Source organism: Pseudophryne corroboree, chromosome 2, assembly GCF_028390025.1.
Source record: "Pseudophryne corroboree isolate aPseCor3 chromosome 2, aPseCor3.hap2, whole genome shotgun sequence".
Taxonomy (NCBI): domain Eukaryota; kingdom Metazoa; phylum Chordata; class Amphibia; order Anura; family Myobatrachidae; genus Pseudophryne; species Pseudophryne corroboree.
In genome coordinates, this window is record NC_086445.1 from 702,939,799 (window position 1) to 702,962,020 (window position 22,222).

General features: G+C 48.1%; 1 protein-coding gene across 7 annotated transcripts in view; it reads left to right on the forward strand.

Annotated features, from left to right (window-relative positions):
• The window catches only part of LOC135045518 (complement receptor type 1-like), a 537,897-nt gene that overhangs the window by 71,912 nt on the left and 443,763 nt on the right, over positions 1-22,222 (forward strand). For all 7 annotated transcript variants that reach the window (XM_063955306.1, XM_063955305.1, XM_063955309.1 and 4 more), the window contains exon 2: positions 9,927-10,022. In XM_063955306.1, coding sequence (XP_063811376.1) covers positions 9,927-10,022 — 96 coding nt within the window. The remainder of the gene's footprint in view (positions 1-9,926; positions 10,023-22,222) is intronic.

The following is a 22,222-nucleotide window of genomic DNA, read 5'->3' on the forward strand; positions in this document are numbered from 1 at the left end:
ACCAAGGAGTTTATTCCCACACCCGTTGGTAACCCTTTGGGGTTTTTTCTGTTGCTCTTAGCAACATAATTTCAGGTGCTCCACATGTTAAATTACTACACATCGCTTCATTGTCCACTCTATTCCATCTGAGCATTCCTGACACTAGGGAGACACCCAATTCCTGAGCCTTTGGGCTTCTCCGTTCACTTTGTGTTTATTAGTTATTCCATCACCTCCTGTGTATATTATGTTATACTGTCTGTGAGTTCGTTTGCTTCGCTTCCCTCTCTGTTCATACACCGGTATACTCCTGTTAGCACTGGTGTGCGTAACATATTCGGCAGCCCTACTCCTGTTGAAATTTTGTGGGAATATGGAGCATACCCCTCAAAATACTTTGCAACAGGTGGTCGATCAGGTGCAGGTCCTGACTCGACAATTTAATGAGATGTCCATTAAAACTAACACCCCGCAGGCCGCTAGCGGAGCTCCCGCAGCAGCAGCGGCAAGTTCAGGGGTTAAGGAGCCGAAAGTAAATCTCCCGGATCGTTTTTCTGGAGATCGCTCGCAGTTCTTTTGTTTCAAATTAGAGCTGTAAGCTATATTTCAGGCTTAGGCCCAAGTCTTCTGGGTCGGAAAATCAGCGGGTGGGCATGGTGATTTCCTTGCTACAAGGAGACCCACAGGTCTGGGCATATGGGTTACAGCCTGACTGTCCATCGCTTAAAAGTGTTGATGCTTTTTTTACGGCACTGGGCATTTTGTATGATGACCCTGACAAGATGGCTTCAGCCGAGGCTCAGATTACGGTTCTTAAGCAAGGGCGACGGCCAGCTGAGATTTATAGTACGGAGTTTCGGAGGTTGGCTCATGATACCCAGTGGAATGACCCAGCCCTGAGAAACCAGTACCGAAGGGGCCTTTCTGACCAGATAAAGGACCAACTGGTACAATATCCCTCGCCTGATAGCTTAGATCAGCTCATGCAGTTTTCCATCCGGGTGGATAGACGGCTGAGAGAGCGTAGGCTTGAAAGCGAGACCGCAGTTTCCTTTTTTCCCAAGGGAACCTCAGACTCTGAGGAATATTCCGAGGAGCCTATGCAGATTGGGGCTACCCGCCTCTCCTCGCGTGAGAAGACGCGGAGGAGACAGCAGGGTTTGTGTTTGTACTGTGGGAATAAAGGTCATGTTGTAGTATCATGCCCAGAAAAAACGGAAAACTTCAGGGCCTGAGGGTGATGGGAAATATCCTGTCAGGCCAGAAGTCAGAATTTCCCAAAAAGGCTTTTCTCATTCCGGTGACTTTGGAGATCCTCGGTCAAACTGTCAAGACTGAGGCCTTTGTTGACAGTGGGGCCGATGGGGTTTTCATGGACCGTCAATTCGCCCTGGAACACTCTGTTCCCTCAGTACCTTTGGCATCAGAGATTGAGATCTGTGGGTTAAACGGGGAACCATTGTCCCAGGGTAAAATTACCTCCTGCACCAGCCAAATTCCTTTGTTTATTGGAGCCACACACTCTGAAAAATTGTCTTTTTATGTGACTGTCTGTTCTTTTGCCCCATTGGTTTTGGGGTTACCCTGGTTAAGGGCCCATAACCCTAAATTTGACTGGGTCTCTGGGGAGATTCTTAGTTGGGGTAGTGATTGTTTCAGGAGTTTCTTGAGCCTTCCAATCAGGCTCTCGCAGCTAAGTTTGCCAGGATTGCCAGGATGTTATGCAGATTTTGCGGATGTGTTCTCCAAAAAAGTTGCGGAGGTACTACCTCCCCATCGCCCCTATGACTGTGCCATTGATTTGTTGCCGGATGCTAAGCTTCCCAAGAGCAGGTTGTACTCCCTGTCACGTCCTGAGACTCAGGCTATGGCAGAGTACATTCAGGAGAACTTGGCTAAGGGATTTATCAGACCCTCACAGTCCCCAGTTGGGTCGGGGTTCTTTTTCGTGGGTAAAAAGGATGGTTCGTTGCGACCCTGCATCGACTTCAGGGAATTGAACCGTATCACGATTAAAAACTCGTACCCACTGCCTCTCATTTCGGTTTTGTTTGACCAGCTTCGTACTGCCACCATTTTTTCTAAGATTGACCTACGCGGTGCTTACAATCTAATCCGAATAAGAGAGGGGGATGAATGGAAGACTGCCTTTAATACCCACTCAGGGCATTATGAATATTTGGTGATGCCTTTTGGGCTCTCTAATGCCCCGGCAGTCTTCCAGGAATTCATGAACGATGTGCTCAGGGAATATTTGGATAGATTCTTAGTTGTTTATCTAGATGACATCCTAATCTTCTCTCATTCCCTGCAGGAACATCGGAAGCATGTACGCTTAGTCCTCCAGAAACTCAGGGACCACAGCTAGGGGCGAAGCTGGAGAAGTGCGAGTGGGAAGTCCAGCAAATCGCATTTCTAGGGTATATTATCTCCTCAGAAGGTTTTCAAATGGAGGGTTCTAAGGTACAGGCAGTCCTGGATTGGGTGCAGCCCACTAGTTTGAAGGCGCTTCAGCGTTTTCTGGGCTTTGCGAATTTTTATAGATGGCTTATCGCTGGATTTTCGTCTATAGTGGCCCCCTTGGTGGCACTCACTAAGAAAGGGGCGGATGTTGCTCACTGGTCTTGTGAGGCCAAAGCGGCCTTTGCCCGTCTCAAAAGGGCATTTGTCTCGGCCAAGGTGCTGCGACACCCAGATCCAGAGCGTCCTTTTGTGGTAGAAGTGGATGCCTCTGAGATAGGTATTGGGGCAGTGCTCTCTCAGATGGGGGTGTCTGATAATCGCCTTCATCCCTGTGCTTACTTTTCCCGTAAATTTTCGTCTGCCGAGATGAATTATGATGTGGGTAACCAGGAATTGTTGGCTATAAAGGATGCACTCGGGGAGTGGAGACACTGGCTTGAGGGGGCTAAGTTTGTGGTCTCAATTCTCACCGACCATAAGAATCTGGCATATTTAGAGTCAGCGAAGCGGCTCAATGCCAGGCAGGCACAATGGGCTTTGTTTTTTGCTCGCTTTAATTTTTTGATAACATATCGCCCTGGGTCAAAAAACATCAAGGCTGATGCGCTCTCGCTGAGTTTTGCTCCAGTTCAAGAGACCACCGAGGAGCCATTGCCCATTGTGTCCCCATCATGTATTAAAGTGGGCATTACCCAGGACCTCTTGTCATTAGTCCTTAGAGCACAGGAGCAGGCTCCTCCAGACCTTCCGGTAGGTCTCTTGTTTATGCCTCCTAGGTTAAGACAGCAAGTGTTCCTGGAATTCCATGCCAAGAGGTCGGCAGGGCATCCGGGTATTGCCAGAACTCGGGAGTTGCTGTCTAGGGCGGTGTGGTGGCCCTCGGTGGCTAGGGATGTGGATCAGTGGGTTCGGGCATATGACGTTTGTGCCCGAAATAAAACTCCTAGAGGGGTTCCTGCCGGCCCATTACATCCACTCTCTATTCCGTCTAAGCCATGGACCCACATTTCCATGGATTTTGTGGTGGACTTGCCCAAATCCTCGGGCATGACAGCCATTTGGGTTGTCGTTGACAGGTTTTCGAAGATGGCGCATTTCGTTCCACTGGTTGGGTTGCCATTGGCCAGACGCCTGTCTGAGTTATTTATGCAGCATGTTGTGCGCCTCCACGGGTTGCCACTTGATGTGGTCTCTGACCGTGGATCCAGGTTTGTGGCCAAATTCTGGAGGGCATTTTGTTCTGATCTCCAGATTTCTGTGAGCTTGTCGTCAGGCTACCATCCACAGTCTAATGGGCAGACTGAGAGGGTGAACCAGTCCTTGGAGCAGTTCCTCAGGTGTTATGTCTCCAAGTGTCATACTGACTGGGTTGCTCATCTGTCCATGGCGGAGTTTGCCTATAACAACGCGGCTCACTCTGCTACAGGGATCTCTCCCTTCCTTTGTGTGTATGGGCATCATCCTAAGGCCAATTCTTTTGACCCCCTGGATTCCACGTCTGGTGGTTCCTCTGTTGTTTCGGTCCTTAGGGGTATTTGGAGGAAAGTGAAGAAAGCCCTTGTGTCTGTGTCATTAGTGACCAAAAGGGTTTTTGATAAGCGGAGAAGACCCTGCAGCTTCAAATTAGGAGACTTCGTCTGGTTGTCCACCAAGAATTTGAAGTTGAGACAGCCATCTCATAAGTTAGGCCCCCGGTTCATCGGCCCTTATAAGATCACCAGGGTTATCAATCCGGTGGCATTTCAGTTAGATCTGCCCCGTTCATTGGGTATCAATAAAACATTTCATTGTTCCCTTTTAAAACTGGCGGTTAGTAATCCTTCTTCCAGTGGAAGACCTTCTCCTCTTCTGATACGGGGTCAGAGGGAGTTTGTGGTTGAAAGGGTTCTTGACTCCAAGATGGTTCGGGGTCGGCTGTCATTTTTGGTGCACTGGAAGGGGTATGGCCCGGAGGAGCGGTCGTGGGTGCGCAGTTGTGATCTTCATGCCCCCAGACTGATACGCTCTTTCTTCTCGCAGTTCCCCGATAAACCCGGTGGTAGGGGTTCTTTGACCCATCGTCAGAGGGGGGGGTACTGTTAGGATCTCCTGCTCTGTGCTGCCACGTCGCCATGGCAACCGGGAGGCAAGTGTTAGCGAAGTAACCTGAGCGCAGCTGATACTCCGGTCCGGGTTTTTACTGTGTAGTGGTTACAGGCTCTGTGCACGGCAGGGAATCCGGCGCTGGTTTTGTGCTCACAGTCTGTGAGGTCTGAGTGGGGCGTGGACAGCACCTGCTATACAAACCATCCTCTCAGGCTAGGCAAATGCTGCTGAATCTTTGTTTGTTAGTCAGTTCCAGAGAGTTAGCTAGTACTGTGTGACTTTGTATTTACTTTTTGCTTACTGCGAATAGGCCTTGGGATTCGGTACTTCATTCTGCCAATCCGGACCTAGCAGTAAGACTGGAGTCAGTTGTTTGACCTGCTGGGGTTCTTTTGCTATTCTGTGAACCCAGCAGGTTTGCGGCTGTACTCTCAGACCTGCTTGCTTAATCCTCCCTCACTGTGCAGGGCGTCCAGGTGTCAGTTTAGTGGCAGTAAGCTGAACCTGTGCCCTGCAAGTAGGGGTTAGGATTGTGGATACTCTCCTTGTGTCTATATTTCTATCTCTGACCAAGGAGTTTATTCCCACACCCGTTGGTAACCCTTTGGGGTTTTTTCTGTTGCTCTTAGCAACATCATTTCAGGTGCTCCACATGTTAAATCACTACACATCGCTTCATTGTCCGCTCTATTCCATCTGAGCATTCCTGACACTAGGGAGACACCCAATTCCTGAGCCTTTGGGCTTCTCCGTTCACTTTGTGTTTATTAGTTATTCCATCACCTCCTGTGTATGTTATGTTATACTGTCTGTGAGTTCGTTTGCTTCGCTTCCCTCTCTGTTCATACACCGGTATACTCCTGTTAGCACTGGTGTGCGTAACAGATAGCCTTGTGAAAAAATAAGAATATTGTTTTGTGTAGCAGTACTAAAAGTCCCAGCAAGCCTCGCCCGCAAGCTGGTACTTGGAGTACCACAAGTATCAGCATGCGGTGGATAAACGGGCCCGTTGGTACCTGTAGTACTACTACAAAAAAAACCCCAAAAAAAACAGGACACACACACCGTGACAGTAAAACTTTATTACATACATGCACACCTACATACACACATACTTACCTATGTTCACACGAGGCTCGGTCCACTTCTCCATGTAGACTCCACGGGGTACCTGTGAAAAAAATGATACTCACATTATCTAGTGTAGCAAGTGTCCTCTTTATAATCCACGTACTTGGCAAAAAAACAAACCGGAAACCCGAACCACGCACTGAAAGGGGTCCCATGTTTACACATGGGACCCCTTTACCCGACTGCCAGGACACCCCCTGACTCCTGTCAAAGAGGGTCCCTTCTGCCAATCAGGGAGCGCCACGTCGTGGCACTCTCCTGATTGGCTCTGCGCTCCTGTACTGTCAGTGAGGCTGCGCACTGAAGATACAATGTAGTGCATAGACGCTCCATTGTATCCAATGGTGGGAACTTTGCGGTCAGCGGTTGAGGTTACTCACGGTCAACCGCTGACCGCAAAGTTCCCACCATTGGATACAATGGAGCGCCTATGCACTACATTGTATCTTCAGTGCGCAGCCTCACTGACAGTACAGGAGCGCAGAGCCAATCAGGAGAGTGCCACGACGTGGCGCTCCCTGATTGGCAGAAGGGACCCTCTTTGACAGGAGTCAAGGGGGGACCTGGCAGTCGGGGAAAGGGGTCCCATGTGTAAACATGGGACCCCTTTCAGTGCATGGTTCGGGTTTCCGGTTTGTTTTTTTGCCAAGTACGTGGATTATAAAGAGGACACTTGCTACACTGGATTATGTGAGTATCATTTTTTTCACAGGTACCCCGTGGAGTCTACATGGAGAAGTGGACCGAGCCTCGTGTGAACATAGGTAAGTATGTGTGTATGTAGGTGTGCATGTATGTAATAAAGTTTTACTGTCACGGTGTGTGTATCCTGTTTTTTTGGGGGTATTTTTTTTGTAGTAGTACTACAGGAACCAGCGGGCCCATTTGTCCACCGCATACTGGTACTTGTGGTTCTCCAAGTACCAGCTTGTGGGGGAGGCTTTGCTGGGACTTTTAGTACTGCTACAAAAAACAATATTCTTATTTTTTTACAAGGCTATCAGCCCCCCATCCGCCGCCCTTGGATGGGGGGGACAGCCTCGGGCTTCACCCCTGGCCCTTGGGTGGCTGGAGGGGGGGATCCCTTGATTTAAGGGGTCCCCACTCCTCCAGGGTACCCTGGCCAGGGGTGACTAGTTAGTGATTTAATGCCAGGGCCGCAGGGATCTATATAAAAGTGTCCCCCAGCTGTGGCATTATCTCTCTGACTAGTGGAGCCCGGTGCTGGTACAAAAAATACGGGGGACCCCTACGCTTTTTGTCCCCTGTATTTTTTGCACCAGGACCAGGCGCAGAGCCCGGTGCTGGTTGATCAAATATGGGGGAACCCCTGTCATTCCCCCCCCCCCATATTTTTTCAACCAGGACCGGCTCAAAGAGCCCGAGGCTGGTTTTGCTTAGGAGTTGGGACCCCACACATTTTTTTCTCTTAAATTTAACCCTTTCACACCCCTTCCCACTGATAAACATTCATGGATCTCACGGATCAGTGCATGCCTATCAGAACACGGTAAAAAAAGGCAGGTCTATTTTAAAACTGCTTTTTTTTACGATTTGTATTTTTTCACGGCAGTGTTTGGCTATTGCCGGCAGTGTTTGTGAAATAGAATTTTTAGTAAATTACCGAGTTGTATCAAATAACAGCCACATTTGACCGATGGTGTATATATTCGTATTTTTTTTTCTTTAACTTCAAAAAAAATACGAATGCCCTCATCACTGCCGAGATTGAGTTTAGTAAATTCCCGAGATGACACTTTGAACAAAAAACACCAAATCGGTCAAAATCGGTAGCTTAGTAAATATACCCCACGATGTGCTAAAGACCCATCGTTTTAATGATCGTGCCTCAAAAAAAATAAAGTCCAGGGAAATGCCACTCAAAATTGTACAATGCACCATCCTGCTGTGATGTAAGTAATTCTTCCTGTGCCCTTTTTGGGTTAATAGAGTTCAAACGAGGCAGCACTTACAAAGGCTTGCTGTTGTTTTGGTTCCCGATAAAATGCTGTATGTAGAATAACTCTTACTCAACCAGCAAGCCTCGTGAGTGCCACCTCATGTGAAATAGATAGATAGATAGATAGATAGATAGATAGATAGATAGGTTTGTGTGTGTGCATAGATAGATAGATAGATAGATAGATAGATAGATAGATAGATAGATAGATAGATAGGTGTGTGTGTGCGCATAGATAGATAGATAGATAGATAGATAGATGTGTGTGTGTGTGTGTGTGCGTAGATAGATAGATAGATAGATAGATAGATAGATGTGTGTGTGCGTAGATAGATAGATAGATAGATAGATAGATAGATAGATAGATAGATAGATAGATAGATAGAACCATCAGCGGCACTCCATTCTGTGAGCAATAAATATAAAGCAATGGCCGGTGCCCTCCATAGGTGACTGTGGCAGACCCCAAATACGCATGCACAATAGGCAGCACTCACGGCTCCTTTATGAATAAACAACAGTATACTGTCTTTGTAGATCAACATTTCAATGTTTGTAGTGAAACATTTTCATCAGGACAACATGTGAGATACAAAGTGCTTACCTATATACCCCCGCCCGTCTGTCCGTGGCGCCCGGCGTCCGCCGCACCCACTCCGTAAACATAAACATGACATCATCACAGATCGCCGTCATGGAGAGTCCTCAACTATAGTGTTTGCTGAAATATACAATTACATAAAAATACAAAAATACATAAAAACACATACAGAATAACAAGAGTGATACACTGTCTGCCATTAACGTATCACATTACATTGTTTCAAAAAAAGAAACTTAATCCTCTATAATGTGCAGCACAGCTCTTACCGGCAGGGAGATATTGGAGCTTTCATTCTGTATACATCATGTGGTAACCAGTCCACATGGTGAGAACCTCGGTCATTCATTTAATGTGGATTCTATGTCACAGTGATTCTATGTGTTAATGTGGATCCTTTGTTAAAGTGGATTTTACCTGTTTTAAATAAAAGTGTTTTTATATATATATTAATGTTAATGTGAAGAAAGTTGCTTTTTATTATCAATGTTTTGGGTAGATTACCCATCCTCAGGAGTTTTTAAAATAGAATCAAGTATGTGAACATGTGCTATAATGGGCGTGGTATGTTAATTAGATTAGACTTAGGTCGACAGTGTCTAGGTCGACCACTGTTTGTTGACAGTAAGTAGGTCGACATGGTTTCTAGGTCGACAGGGACTCTAGGTCGTCATGTACTAGGTTGACATGAGAAAAGGTCGATATGAGTTTCTTTACTTTTTTTGGTGTCATTTTCTCCGTACAGGGGGGTCATTCCGACCTGATCGCACGCTGCCATTTTCTGCAGCAGTGCGATCAGGTCTGTAGTGCGCCTGCGCATGGATCACAATGCGCAGGCGCGTCGCTCCCTTGCGACGGACGTTGCCAGGGTGCCACAGAAATAACTAAGAAAGCGATCGCACCCATGACCGCAAGAAGATTGACAGGAAGAGGCCGGCCAGTGGCGTCAACTGACCGTTTCCAGGGAACCCCAATTAGTGCACCGTATCCCCTCGCATGGCTCGCTTCGGGCAAAGTGCATCGTTCCGCTACTCTGCACTCAGCTCAGGTTACCGTTCCCAATTGCAGTCCAGGTGGATCATAAAGTATGAAAAAGTTAAAAAAAAATAAAAAAAACAAACAAACAAACCATGTCGATCTAGAACATGTCGACCTAGAGTATCTGTCGACTAGAAACCATGTTGACCTACTTACTGTCGACCAATAGTGGGCGACCTAGACAGTGTCAACCTACTTACTGTCAACCTAAAGACCGGATCCCGCTATAACGCTGATATATCATACAGATGTGTCCTTACCCAACATTGCCGCTATGTGTACGCATTGTGGCATGGAAATCGTGGAAGACAGGGTTCATGCTTATGCTCGCACGCACAATCCATACACATTACATGCATTACCGCAATGCATGCTCCCGTGTGTGCGCTTCATGGCAACGTTGGATAACACATCTGTTCATGTGAGTTTTTCAGTGCTTTTTTTATGAATATGTTGGTGCTCACCTGAAGTTACAAATTGATGCAAGATTTATAGTTGTCTCAATCTCTGGATAAGTGTTTACTGTATATACCTATTTTATTAAGTTCTGAAATTATTTCACTAATTTCTTTGTGGTTCTGAAGATAAATACAAGAATTAAAAATTAGACCTAGACAAAAAAGACAATTTTGTTTTTTTAACCTTATCCTTATTATTCTCTTCTAGGTTTTCTAATGATGCCTGCATTGATGCACCCCATCAAAGCATACCCTACACTCCTCTTACTGTTTCATCTGGCAACATTTAGTACTGGAAATCATGGTAATATCTTGCTACTTCTGTATGTTATGTGTGTTATTGAATGACAATTATACAGTACTGGCTGGGAAGAAGTAGGAATGGCCATTGATGGTTAACAACATTTGATTGCTTGCCACCAATGAGTAATGGCTTTGTCATTGACAGCGAAGATCCACTTATTCCTCAGCATTGATGGTAGAGCAGGCTGCAATGTTTTCCTTTTTCTTATCACCCTGGTGATTGCTCAGTCTCTTCCCCTTCTGTGAATGGCCTGCTGGTTAGCCCCATCCTTAGTGCTGCCCCTTTCCCTAATTGGTCCACCACAGTAGGAATGTCAATCGATAGTTACCCATGAATGGTTTCATAACATTGATGCAAAGCACTGATGATACCATCGATGGTAGCCCCTTCCCTAGGGAGAAGAGAGGCTGTTTCTGTGCTTCAGGCACTCAGTAAGAGCTATGAGTGATAGGGAGTGGTGCTTGGCATCAGTTTATCATATCTGGGAGCAAGGGACAGTGATTTGCAAACCTATCAGCAGCAAAGTCTAAACCTCCTTGCAGGTGTCCCTAATGAAACCAAGGGTTTGGTGGACTTCATGCTGTTCCTGCCAGTACTAACCCAAGCTGTCAATAGAGAAACCTTTACATTCTGCTCATCAACACAACGGATTAAATAAGGTTGAAACTATATTTTGAGATAAGTCATGGAGTATGACTTTCTGAGATTGCCATCTCTGGCACCAAATCTTATTAGTGGCAGAACTGTTTTGTTAATAATAAATGTGAGATACTATACTAGAGCATTTTATCCATTTTTATGCAGACTGGCTGGTTTTGTTTTGAAGTTAGCATATAACGAGCACTATTTCTAAAGGCACAATGACATAAAAGCAATAAAAACACATATACTGTTTATATTTTCTTTAGACTAGTTTAGTAAGTGCGGGTTAGTGCAGCAAACATTATACTTGTATCAGTTCCATGGTGCAGAGGCACAGGCTCCAGGTGAAAATCCTTACCCTAACTGTTCCTACCTGGAACTCTGGAATGTTGGCATTCTCCAGTATTTTGCTCCAGTGCATGTTTCCTCTGGCTAGAGCCGACAAGACTGGCCGCAGTGACCACTGATGAAGCCACTCCTTACTGGCTGAAGTACATGCTGATCACGGAGTAGTCCTGCTGGTGCTTGCTATTGCACATTGCTCTACCAAAGTGTTTTGTACCGCTGGGGTTCTTTCCAATGATGTACTGGATCCTGCAAGTGTGAACTTTAAAACCACCCTTAAAAAAAACTTTTATTGTTTGTCTAAAAGAGGGGAAATAAAAAAGTAAATGTGCTTTAAAAAGAGCAGTGATCTCATGTGAACTGCTGGGTTCATTGTACTGTTTTTAAACATACAACTAATCAACTGGGTCTTTTTGTAATTTTGTGCCTTAAAAAGTGACTGTGAATACTATATATATATATATATATATATATATATATATATGGATCAAAAGTATGGTTGGTGCGCTACTTCCCTTCTTAACCAGTATAGTATATTCAGGAAATGTCTTAGATTTATCAAACTTGCACTCTGGTTCCACAGGATGCCCTGCAGACGGCAGCTCAGTCCTTCAAGGTGTCACTAGGTTTAGTGACAAATAAATCTGGAGAAACAAGGAGGGGACAAGCGCCTAATAGTGCAGTAACTTCACACCAATTTTGGTTATTTACAATGAAGTGTCTATAGGTAATCTGCGTACCGGAAATTTGATTTTTAGTAGGCACATCAAAATTATAGCAGCTGATTCCTCCAATTGATTATCTGCACCACAACTGGTCACCAGGTTGAGCGTCAATGGATATCTCAATGAGGATATCTTCCAGTCGGTCTATTCACAGGAAAGCGGGTCTTTTCTAGGATACCTAAAAGCTCTGTTAAGACTTTATTATTATTATTATCCTTTATATGGCGCCCCAAGGGTTCCGCAGCACCCAATTACAGAGTACATATGCACATAATCAAAACAGGAAAACAGTGACTTACAGTTGAAGACAATATCGGACAAGTACAGGGTAGCTAAGCATAACTACATCAGTAGACATCACTGAGATAAGTATCAAGGTGGCCGAGAACTGCAGGATTTGGGCAGTTGAGTATTATTAAAGAAAAGGATAATCACATGAGGGAAGAGGGCCCTACTTGTGAGAGCTTACATTCTAAAGGGGAGGGGCAGACAGACAGGGGTAACACAGATGGGGTAGACCGAGCATCGGACAGAGGGTTAGGATGAGATTTGGCTGGGTTTGGTAAAGAAGTGTGTCTTGCAAGGCCATTTGAAGTTCTGTAGAGAGGTGAATATTCCTAAATCTAGGAATATGACATTTTTCTATTATAATTGTATTTAAGTTCTAGATTTAATATAGTTTTGTTCATGTATTCCTTAAATTTGTTCAGATCTTCTTGTGGGCCTTCCCATATAAAGAAGAGATTGTCAATATATCTGTGCCAACAAACAAGGTTGTTCATGTAGAGGTTAACTTTCCAGATGTTTTCGTCATCCCAGCATGCCATAAAGAGATTAGCATAACTAGGTGCGAACAATGTTCCCATGGCGGGTCTTCCTTTTTGTAAATTGAAACCACCATTATACCAGAAGTAGTTGTGTCTTTATATAAAATCAATATTGTCCATGATGAAGTTGATTTGTGCATTTGAGATGTCTGTCTGGGTGGTGAGGTAGTGTCTGGTTGAATAACATTCAGGATACATACGATAACCCGACAGATGGAATGCCGGCGGTCATATGACTGATACCAGTATCCCAAAGCTGTGAAGTTTGACAGGGGTTGGGTAATTATGTTTACTCCCCACCACCACCATAACCCTAACCTTCTCACCCTTCCCCCTGCAGCCTAACTGCAAGCCTCCACGGCGGTGCCAATACCTAAACCCCCTCTTCCGGAAGCCTTAACCTAACCTTTCCACAACCGCAGCCTAACCTTCCTAGGGGTGCTTAACCCTAAGCCTCCCTTGCACTAGCATTTCGATCCATGTGGGGATGCTGGCGTTGGCATTCCTAGCAGTGTCGGTATTCCAACATCGGCATTCAGACTGCCGGGAAGCAGAACACGGTATCCTGAATGCATCCCTAACATCCTGCCTCATGTCCTATGCATGTATAAAATTCTTTAACGGTGCTAGTACACATTATGTATGTGTCTTTCCATTTTAAGTTCTCCACCTCCTTTCTCTACAAGCTTTATTGCTATTGTCCTGTCATTCTTTAAATCTTTCAATCCATATATGTTTTAGAACCTTGCTGAGTTCTGTAACATCAATAAGATCCTATAACTTGCAAAGAACTTACCTGTTTATGATGTACTCTCTTATTTCATTTTTCTTTCTCCTTTTTGTGCATACCATACAATTCATCTCTTTATATAGAACAATACAATACATCTCTGTACATGGGGAGTATATATTGGTCGTTTTAACTATATCTTAACCCAGTCCTGATTCCACACGGGATGGAAGTGGATGAATATTACTTTTACTGGTATTATATGCATACAGATGTAGCCATGCTCATCTTGCTGCAATGTGGCATGCTACATGGCACGCCGGTCTGTAACTAATCACAGAAGATGGGTGATCTCTCCATTAATTCCATTAGGAATTAATGGAGCGATCCCCCATCGTGAACAGTCTCAGCCTGACGCGCCGTGCAGCAAGCTGTGTTGCAGCATGTCGCATTGAAGAGATTGTAAAGTAATGAGGATCTGCGCAAATCAATTACAGGTGCAGTTAGAATCTGTATTTCTCAGTGCATACCCCTTTGCACTCAAGATACACAATTTGATAGAGAAAAAAAGGAAACACAGAATCAAAGCGCTCCAGTAACATCCAGTTTTACACATAAACACCAAACAGGTAGATAATGAGCAAAAAAAGCAGAACCATAATTATGGTATTTCACATGTACTGAAAATTTCCCAAACATTCGGTTGGAGTCCAACGATAGCTTTCTAAGATCTGTAATAAATGGTGACGCCTTCACATATATGTGAGGCTTGAGCCCCAAAGCTCATAAAGGGGTACAAAAATAGAAAAAGTGCAATAGTGCAATTATCCTTTTAAAATCACACAAATTTATTTATACATCGCAGTTACACCAAACAGACGAAAGAATAGCTCATAAACATCCTCATAGGCATTAACAGCAACTGGTAGCAGCGTCCTGGAAGCCCCAGATGAACGGAAGCACCCTGGAAAGATGGCTCTGGAAACTGGGATCCAGCACAGCAACTCGACACCAGATGAAGATGACAGCCTCAACGGGATGATGAAACAGGGAGATTTTACGCTTAACGCGTTTCAGACAGATATAGTTCTTCCTCAGAAGCGTATCATGATCTCCAAAACCTTCCTATTTATACCCTAACTAATACACAAATCAGCTGCTCTACATCGCCGCTAACGTCCCACATTCACTTGCACAGAGCGATGGCCGTGCATTCCACCAGGCTGGAAGTCCTCGGAACATGAGTTTGTTTGCATTCCAGTCACCGGTAGTTACGATCTCCTGGTTGTAAATGCTGTCAAAGGTCTTCTTAGCCATCCAGCTATATGGTAACAAGTGTCCACATGATACACACTCTTCAAAAAACGTATTCAGTTGATATATTTACAGCGGTACCTCAAAAATAAAAACGGGATTAGTGACACATATACAATAAAATCCATAATATCAATCTTTACACCAGAATAACATAAATAGATCAAAACCCCAAAACACGAACCATGTGCACGAAGTGCAAATGCAAGGAATATCTCAAATATTAAAGAGATAGAATATAATCAAAAAAGATTATGTACTAAACTAAAAAGCATTTAAGCTCAAAATCACCATTTAGTCCCATGGGAACAAAGGTGCCTAAATGGTGTATCCACCTCATTTCTGATTGAGATAGTCTTTTATCTATATACCTTGATCGCCAATTAGGTTGTACTTGTTGTATACCACAAAAACTTCTTATATTGCACTCATTTGCTTCATGGCTCACTTTAAAATGAGAGAAAATAGTGTGTCAAAAATCCTTTACGGATGTTGTAAATGTGCTCAGCTGCTCTCACTTTCAAACATCTAGTGGTTTTCCCCACATAGTAGTAAGCACAAGAACATTCCAAAATATATATAATATTTTTGGAATGGCAAGTAATAAAATCTTTAATTTCAACAGACTTGCCATTAATAACCAAATTTGAATCTTTTTATCTTTACTTTCAACAGTTTTACACATCAGGCAGTCACTGCAACGGTGAAAACCCTTAGTGCGTATATTTTGTCTTGGGTTACTCTCAATATGACTTCTCACTAAGTGATTTTTCAAAGAAGGTGCTCTTTTGTAGATAAATGTAGGTTTCTCTGGTAGGACATCTGTTAGGGTCTCCTGCCCTGTGCTGCCACGTCGTCATGGCAACCGGGAGACAAGTGCTAGTGGAGTAACCTGAGCGCAGCTGATACTCCGGTTCGGGTCTTTTGCTGTGCAGTGGTTATAGGCTCTGTGCACGGCAGGGGATCCGGTGCTGGTTTTTGTGCTCACAGTCTGTGAGGTCTGAGTGGGGCGTGGACAGCACCTGCTTTATAAGGCCTCTTTTCAGGGTAAGCAGATGCTGCTGAATCTCTGTTGGTTAGTCAGTTCATGAAAGTTAGCCAGTACTGTGTAGCTTTGTATTTGTTTGTTGCTTACTGCAAATAGGCCTGGGGATTTGGTATTACACTCTGCCAATCCAGACCTAGCAGTAAGACTGGAGTCAGTCGTTTAGCTTGCTGGGGTTCTGTTATTACTCTGTGAACTTAGCAAGTTTGCGGCTGTATTCTAACACTTGCCTGTCTAATCCTGTCTCACTGTGCTAGGTGTCAGGGGTCAGTTTAGTGGCAGTAAGCTTAAACCTGTGCACTGCAAGTGAGAATCAGGATTGTGGAGGCTCTCCTTGTGTCTATCATTCCATCTCTGACCAAGGAGTTTACTGCCACACCCGTTGGTAACCCTTTAGGGTTTTGCTGTTGCCCTTAGCAACAGCATTTCGGGTTCTCTACGTATTAAAACACAACATCTTGCTTTTTACATCTGAGCAGTTCTAATACAAGGGAGATACCCAGTTCCTTAGCCTCTGGGCTTCTCTGTTCACTGTGTGTGTATTTTGTTACCCTATCACCTTCTGTGTACGTTATGTCATATTCCCCAGTTTGTCTGTGAGTCCATTTGTTTTGCATAACAGTTCAAACACCAGTACATTCCTGCAGACACTGGAGTGCATAACAGTTCTGACACTAGTACTTTCCTGCAGGCACTGGTGTGCATAACATATTCAGCAGCCTAATACTCCTGTTGAAATTTTGTGGGAATATGGAGCATACCCCTCAAAATACGTTGCAACAGGTGGTCGATCAGGTGCAGGTCCTGACTCGACAATTTAATGATTTGTCCATTAAAATGCACACCTCCCAGGCTGCTGGCGGAGCTCCCGCAGCAGCAGCACCTGCAGGGGTTAAGGAGCCAAAAGTAAATCTCCCGGATCGTTTTTCTGGAGATCGCTCGCAGTTCTTTTGTTTCAAGGAGAGCTGCAAGCTATACTTCCGGCTTAGGCCTCAGTCTTCTGGGTCGGAGATTCAGCGGGTGGGCATAGTGATTTCCTTGCTACAAGGTGTGACAGGACGATACCGTACGGAAGCACTCGCAGCTTCCGCGTCCCGTTGACTGCACACAGAATGGAAGGTCAAGCCGCACGAGGCCTGACCACATAGGGGATTCCCGCTTACCGTCAGTAACCGCCTGTTACTGACTCCACCCACTGCGCTGTGGGCGGGTTCTCGCTGCCACCACCAAACTCCTAACCTGCCGTGGCGTTTGGAACCACGGTTCTGCTCTGTATGTGCCGACGCACTGCTTTACCACACCTGTGTGGTGTCGACGAATCCCCACTAGCCACTTGCTAGGCCTCTACCGGTAGCTGGCGGAAGGCGGAGCTTGGAGACGTCAGGTGCTTCCCTGGACAGCCGGAGAACGGGGCTAGGTTTGGCCTAACCCTGTTGGTCACAAGATGAAGCAGTCTTCTTGAGGCAAAGGTGTTTATTGCTCAAAATAACCTTTAAAAAGGCTCCTCCCTATTGCTAGGGGCAACAGCATACAATTAAGATGTTTCAGCAGAAGAAGATGTTACAATACACAATCCTATGGGCCAACTGCCCTCCTTTTATCCCTCTCCAAGACCCCTTACCACAGGGGGTAAGCCCGCCCTGTGGTGTACAACCAATCAATGTTTACCCATGAGCTGTGCATGCTCTGGTCTCATGCACACACAACATTGTCCCCAATGGACAGTGGGGAGTGGTCGGTCTCCTTTGTCTCTCCCATCTGGGAGAGCAGGCTACTCCCACGGTGCCGTTCAGTCTGGCTGGGGGGAGGTTTTCCCTCCTAAACTGACTTCCAGAAACCTGCCCGGGACCCCTTCTCACTGCCTGCAGCCTGGATTTGGGCTCCAGAGCTGGGCAGCCTGGCTCCCCGGTCCAGGTCTCTGGTCCACTACGGCTGATCTCCATGGAGCTCCAAGAAACCACTCAGCTTGTCTTATAGCTAAGCTGATTCTTTTTCTCCCTGTCCCCATTGGAACTGTGAGGCTGGATGGGAAAGCATTCCGTTTTTAGGGAAAAGGTCTGGGAGAATCCATCAGCCTGCACAGCTATGGATTCCCCCCTCCTGGGACACACAATCAAGTAAGTGCATTTTATCTTTAAATACATTACATTTTAAAATCACACTGTACATTTCCCCCTTTTAAATATACTCTGAGCCTGTGCCCTGCACAGACTCTACATACTCAGGCACTGCAGTGCCTTCCCTAGCCCTGCAGCCTGGCTGCGAGGGCTCTCTGTGTGCTGGAGGTATGGGGCTGGCTTCCCCCATCCTCCAGCCTGCTTTTCTGCCTCTGGGGTTCCAGGGAGCTGGCTCTCCCTGTCCCCCCAGGGTGGCACTAATCAGTGGCCTCGCCGCACGCAGCGGCGCACCCCCCTGTACCGAAGTCCGGCGGACCGGGACACTTGTCCCGGCCGCCGTGACCCTGGCTTGTTTCAGCGCTGAGGCGCCGGGAGCGTAGCTCCCGGACCCCAGCGCTCACCATCCTGCTGGCCCGCCTAATGTGCCCACGCCGCTAGGGAGCCGGCTAGCCCGGTCCCCCCTGAGCGGCGCCTGTCTTGTGGCCTCGCTGCAGCGTCCGGCGGGGAGCCGGGCTGCAGCGCACCCCCCTCGCCGACTAGCAGCCCGGGACGTCCGTCCCGGCTGCTGCGGCTGGCCACCCGTGCTGGGCTGAGGCGCTGGGAGCAGAGCTCTCGGCCCCCAGCGGCGGCTCTCACAGAGAGCACTGCAGCGGGAGCCGAGCTCCCAGCCGCAGCGCTCACCCTTCTCCCCGGCGCGCACACTCCAGTGCGCCCGGGGCTACACTGACCGCTGCCGGGAGCGGAGCTCCCGGACTCCGGCGGTCAGCGGCTGCCTCCTCTCCCTCGGCGCGCACACTCTGCTGAGCGCGCCGGGGGCTGTCCTCCCTGCCGTGGTCTCCGGAGGGGTCCGGGACCACGGCACATATTAAAAAAAATACATTTTTATACATTTACACATCACGGCGCCTAGCGCCCAACATAATTCAAATTTGGCGCCAAGCGCCCCTTTGTCTCTGCAAATGGCGCCGGGCACTAGGGATTAACCCCTTCAGTGCCAGGGCGGCCATTTGCCTCGTGGCTGGGGCTCTCCGGCCACACTCCTCCCCCCCCATTCAAGCGGGTCAACCAGGGACCCATGTCCCAACGATTTGGGTCCTGGTCCCGCAGTCCGTTGGGGTGAAGGGGACGCTACCTGGGGGGTGTAGGCTCCGGCCTAGACAGTTCATCCATAGTGCAGTGGGCCTCTCTTCGTGGGTGCACAATGTTCAAATAGTCCACCTGAAGTCCAAGTTCAAGGCTCCACCACAAAAGTCTGTCCAATTTCCCCAAGGTAGGTTGCAGCCACCTAACAGGTAGGTGGTAAGTCACCACGGTGGGGGGCCGGTTACAAACAAGTGCCACCCACGGTGTCCCAACTGTGGCATACCCCACCTCCCACAATAGCAGTATACTGCTCAAACAGGCCACAGGGTGCTCCTGCCCATATGGCTCTTTCTGGCTCGGTACAGCTCCCAGTCCGTGCAGTGGCGCAATAGTTCGTAACACACAGTCCTGGTCAAGAATGTGCGCCATCAGCACGGGAGCGGGTACCCGAGCCTCCTTCAATGACTGGAATGCCAACTCGCAAGCGGGTGCAAAGTCCACTGACTTGGGAATGCCCTTCCTAGCCATCTCTGTCAAGGGGTTCACTACAGGACTAAAGTCAATGACAACATGTCCGTAGGGCCTTACAGGTTCTAAGGTCAGTACCGGTCTGGGTGATGTGGGTCGGGGACAGCCTCTGGTTGCCTCCACCCCCTCTGGGTTGGGCCTACCCCTGTCTCCTCCCACATGGTGCCCCAGGCACTGCACCTCCGTCATACCTAACTGGCAACTGTCTGCCCTAACCGTCAGACCTGCCCTCCAATCCTCCTCCGTCGACCTATGACTCGGGAAACCTACCCTGTCACCTAGGCCTACTCCTTCCTCCTCGTCCGCTACCTGTGCCACAGGGATGGTGGCCAGACCACCAGCCTCTGGATCCTGTGTGGCATCCACTACAGGGAGGCTGCGTGTCTTCCCCGATCTACTGCACACAGGCAGGGGACCTGCTATGTCCACAGCAACTTGCTGCGAGGGTTCTCCTTTGGGCAGAGGCCCAGAGACAACACAAACGCTGGAGTGCCCCGGCTGCCAACGCATGGCACCAGCCTTACATTTGGTCTGGGCGTCATCCGACATTCCAGACCAGGGTAAGCTCTGTGTCAGGCACTTCAGGGTACGGTCTGTCTCCGGGTTGCTGTCCAAAGGGGTTTCGCTGGCAACCGCCACCGGTTGCGCAGGAACGTTCCCTGAGGGGGCCAGTTGGACACATTCCCTATCTGGTCTATCCCCTCCCACTTTCCTGGCTACCCTGTACCTTAATCCTTCCCGCCAGGTCAAACTTCCTGCCCCAACCCTGTCAAGGCCGCTGCCAGAGTGGCGCCTCATGCCTTTCGGGGATGGGTCAGAGAGTTGAGCCTCCCTAAACTCCTGCCTGTGGCCCTCAATCTCTCCTAAATTGGGACACTCTACAGGGGGATCTAGGTGGGGACTACTAGGGTCAGTCATGGAAAAGTCAATGTGGTTTCTCATACTCACCGACGGAGTTGGCAAACCACTTGGGTCAGGAACATCATTGGGCACCCCCACAGGATCAAACGAGCTGGAACCGACATCCTCTGCGTTGCTAGGGGACGTGGGCATACCAGAGGCAAAAGGCATGCGGGGTCGATGTACTGATCTAGCCGCTGTGATCTTTTCCTCTGGGCTGGTTGATGCTGTGGTTGGCTGTGCTGGCAGTTGTCTAGCAGCTGTAGTCTTTTCCTCTGGGCTGGGCTGTGCTGGAGTAGCTGATGTCAACGGTGGTTTTGGAACTTGACTCCGGGGAATGGCGCCAACAAACATAGTGACGATCCCACCACCCAGATCATTTCCTAGGACCACATCAGTTGGGAGACCATCCATGACGGCAACTTCTCGCAACTCTGGTCCAGCTCCCCAGTCCAGGTAGACTCTTGCCATGGGAACCGCTTTTTCTGTTCCTTCTGCCAGGGTGACCGTGGCAGTGCGACCCTGCAATACTGCAGCAGGATCTATAAGGTGGGGGCTCACCACAGTGATTGAGGCCCCAGAGTCTCTTAGGCCTACTCCCTGCAGGGGTCCCACGTGGACTGGCTGCAGGTGCCTCCACATGTTGTGTAGGGGCTGTTTGGCCATGCAGGTGACTCTCTCCGCAGAGTGCACCTGTCTCTCGCCACACTCCATTGGACTGACTGGAGGGGGAACAGTCTCTGTAGGCTCATCTCCTCTCGTCAAACAAGCGATCCGGGCTCCAGCACTCGGATTTGGGGCACGAGTCTGGGGTGCTTGGGATGCAGGACAGTTCATCCTCAGATGTCCGATTTTCCCACAGCCGTAGCACTTCTTCTCCAGTCGTGGCACCGATGATCTCTGATCAGTTGCAGGGACGCTGCGGTGCGGTTGCTGGCCAAGAGCACCCGGGTTGGAAGATGCTTGTCTTTGGGGGTGATGAGCTGAAGAGGGGGGTCCCCTTGGTGGTACAGTCTTTTGGAGCTGGCTGCTGGCTGGGCGCTTCTGCCCCTGTGGCCGAATTGCCACATACTTGTCGGCTAATTGGGCAGCCATCTTTAAGCTGGGTGGCTCCCGATCTAGCACCCACTCCTTCACTTCTTGGGCGCACCGGCGGTAGAACTGCTCCCTGCAGATCAGGTCGATCAGTGCGTCCCATGTAGTGGCTTCTGAATCCTTCACCCACTTCACCACGTACTGCCGCAGCTGGGTGGCGAACTGCTCATGGGTGCTGCTAGGATTCTTGGGCAAGTCTCTGAACTTCTTCCTGTAAGACTCTGGAGTGATGAAGAATCGCTGGAGGAGGGCCTTCGCGACTTCGTCGTAGTTCCCACAGTCCTCCGTCGCCACTCCTCGATAGGCCTCCAAGGCCTCTCCATGCAGAGTGGGCACAAGGTGTCTCACCCACTCTGACTTGGGTAGATCGTGTAGTTTACAAGTCCTTTCAAAAACTTGCAAATGTCCATCAATGTCCCCATCACTGTCTGCAAACTTGGCAAACTGTATACGTGTTACTGATCTGTGTACAACAGCTGACAACGGCTCCCGGGGTACCACGGCCTGTGGTGCCCGCTCATCACGCCACATCTGGATGATGATCAAGCGCTCTTGCTCCGTTGCCCTTTCCCCCAATTCCGCTAGCCGATCTGCTAGGGTATCCGGGTCGCCCCCCCTGGGACGTTGGGATCCTGGCCCTGCTAGGGATTGCTGGGAAACATTGCTGCTGTGAGAGGGGGCGGGGCTTGTGGTTCTCACCGGTTCCTTACGAAGGTCCACTGTTGGGCCGTCCTCTGCGATGCTGACGCCGTCAGTGCTTTCCACCTCCGCCCGATGAGACTCCTCCCAGCTCCTGAGCGCCGCCTGCATGACGCTTCTGGACGCGTTGGAAGGGATATCCACACCCTT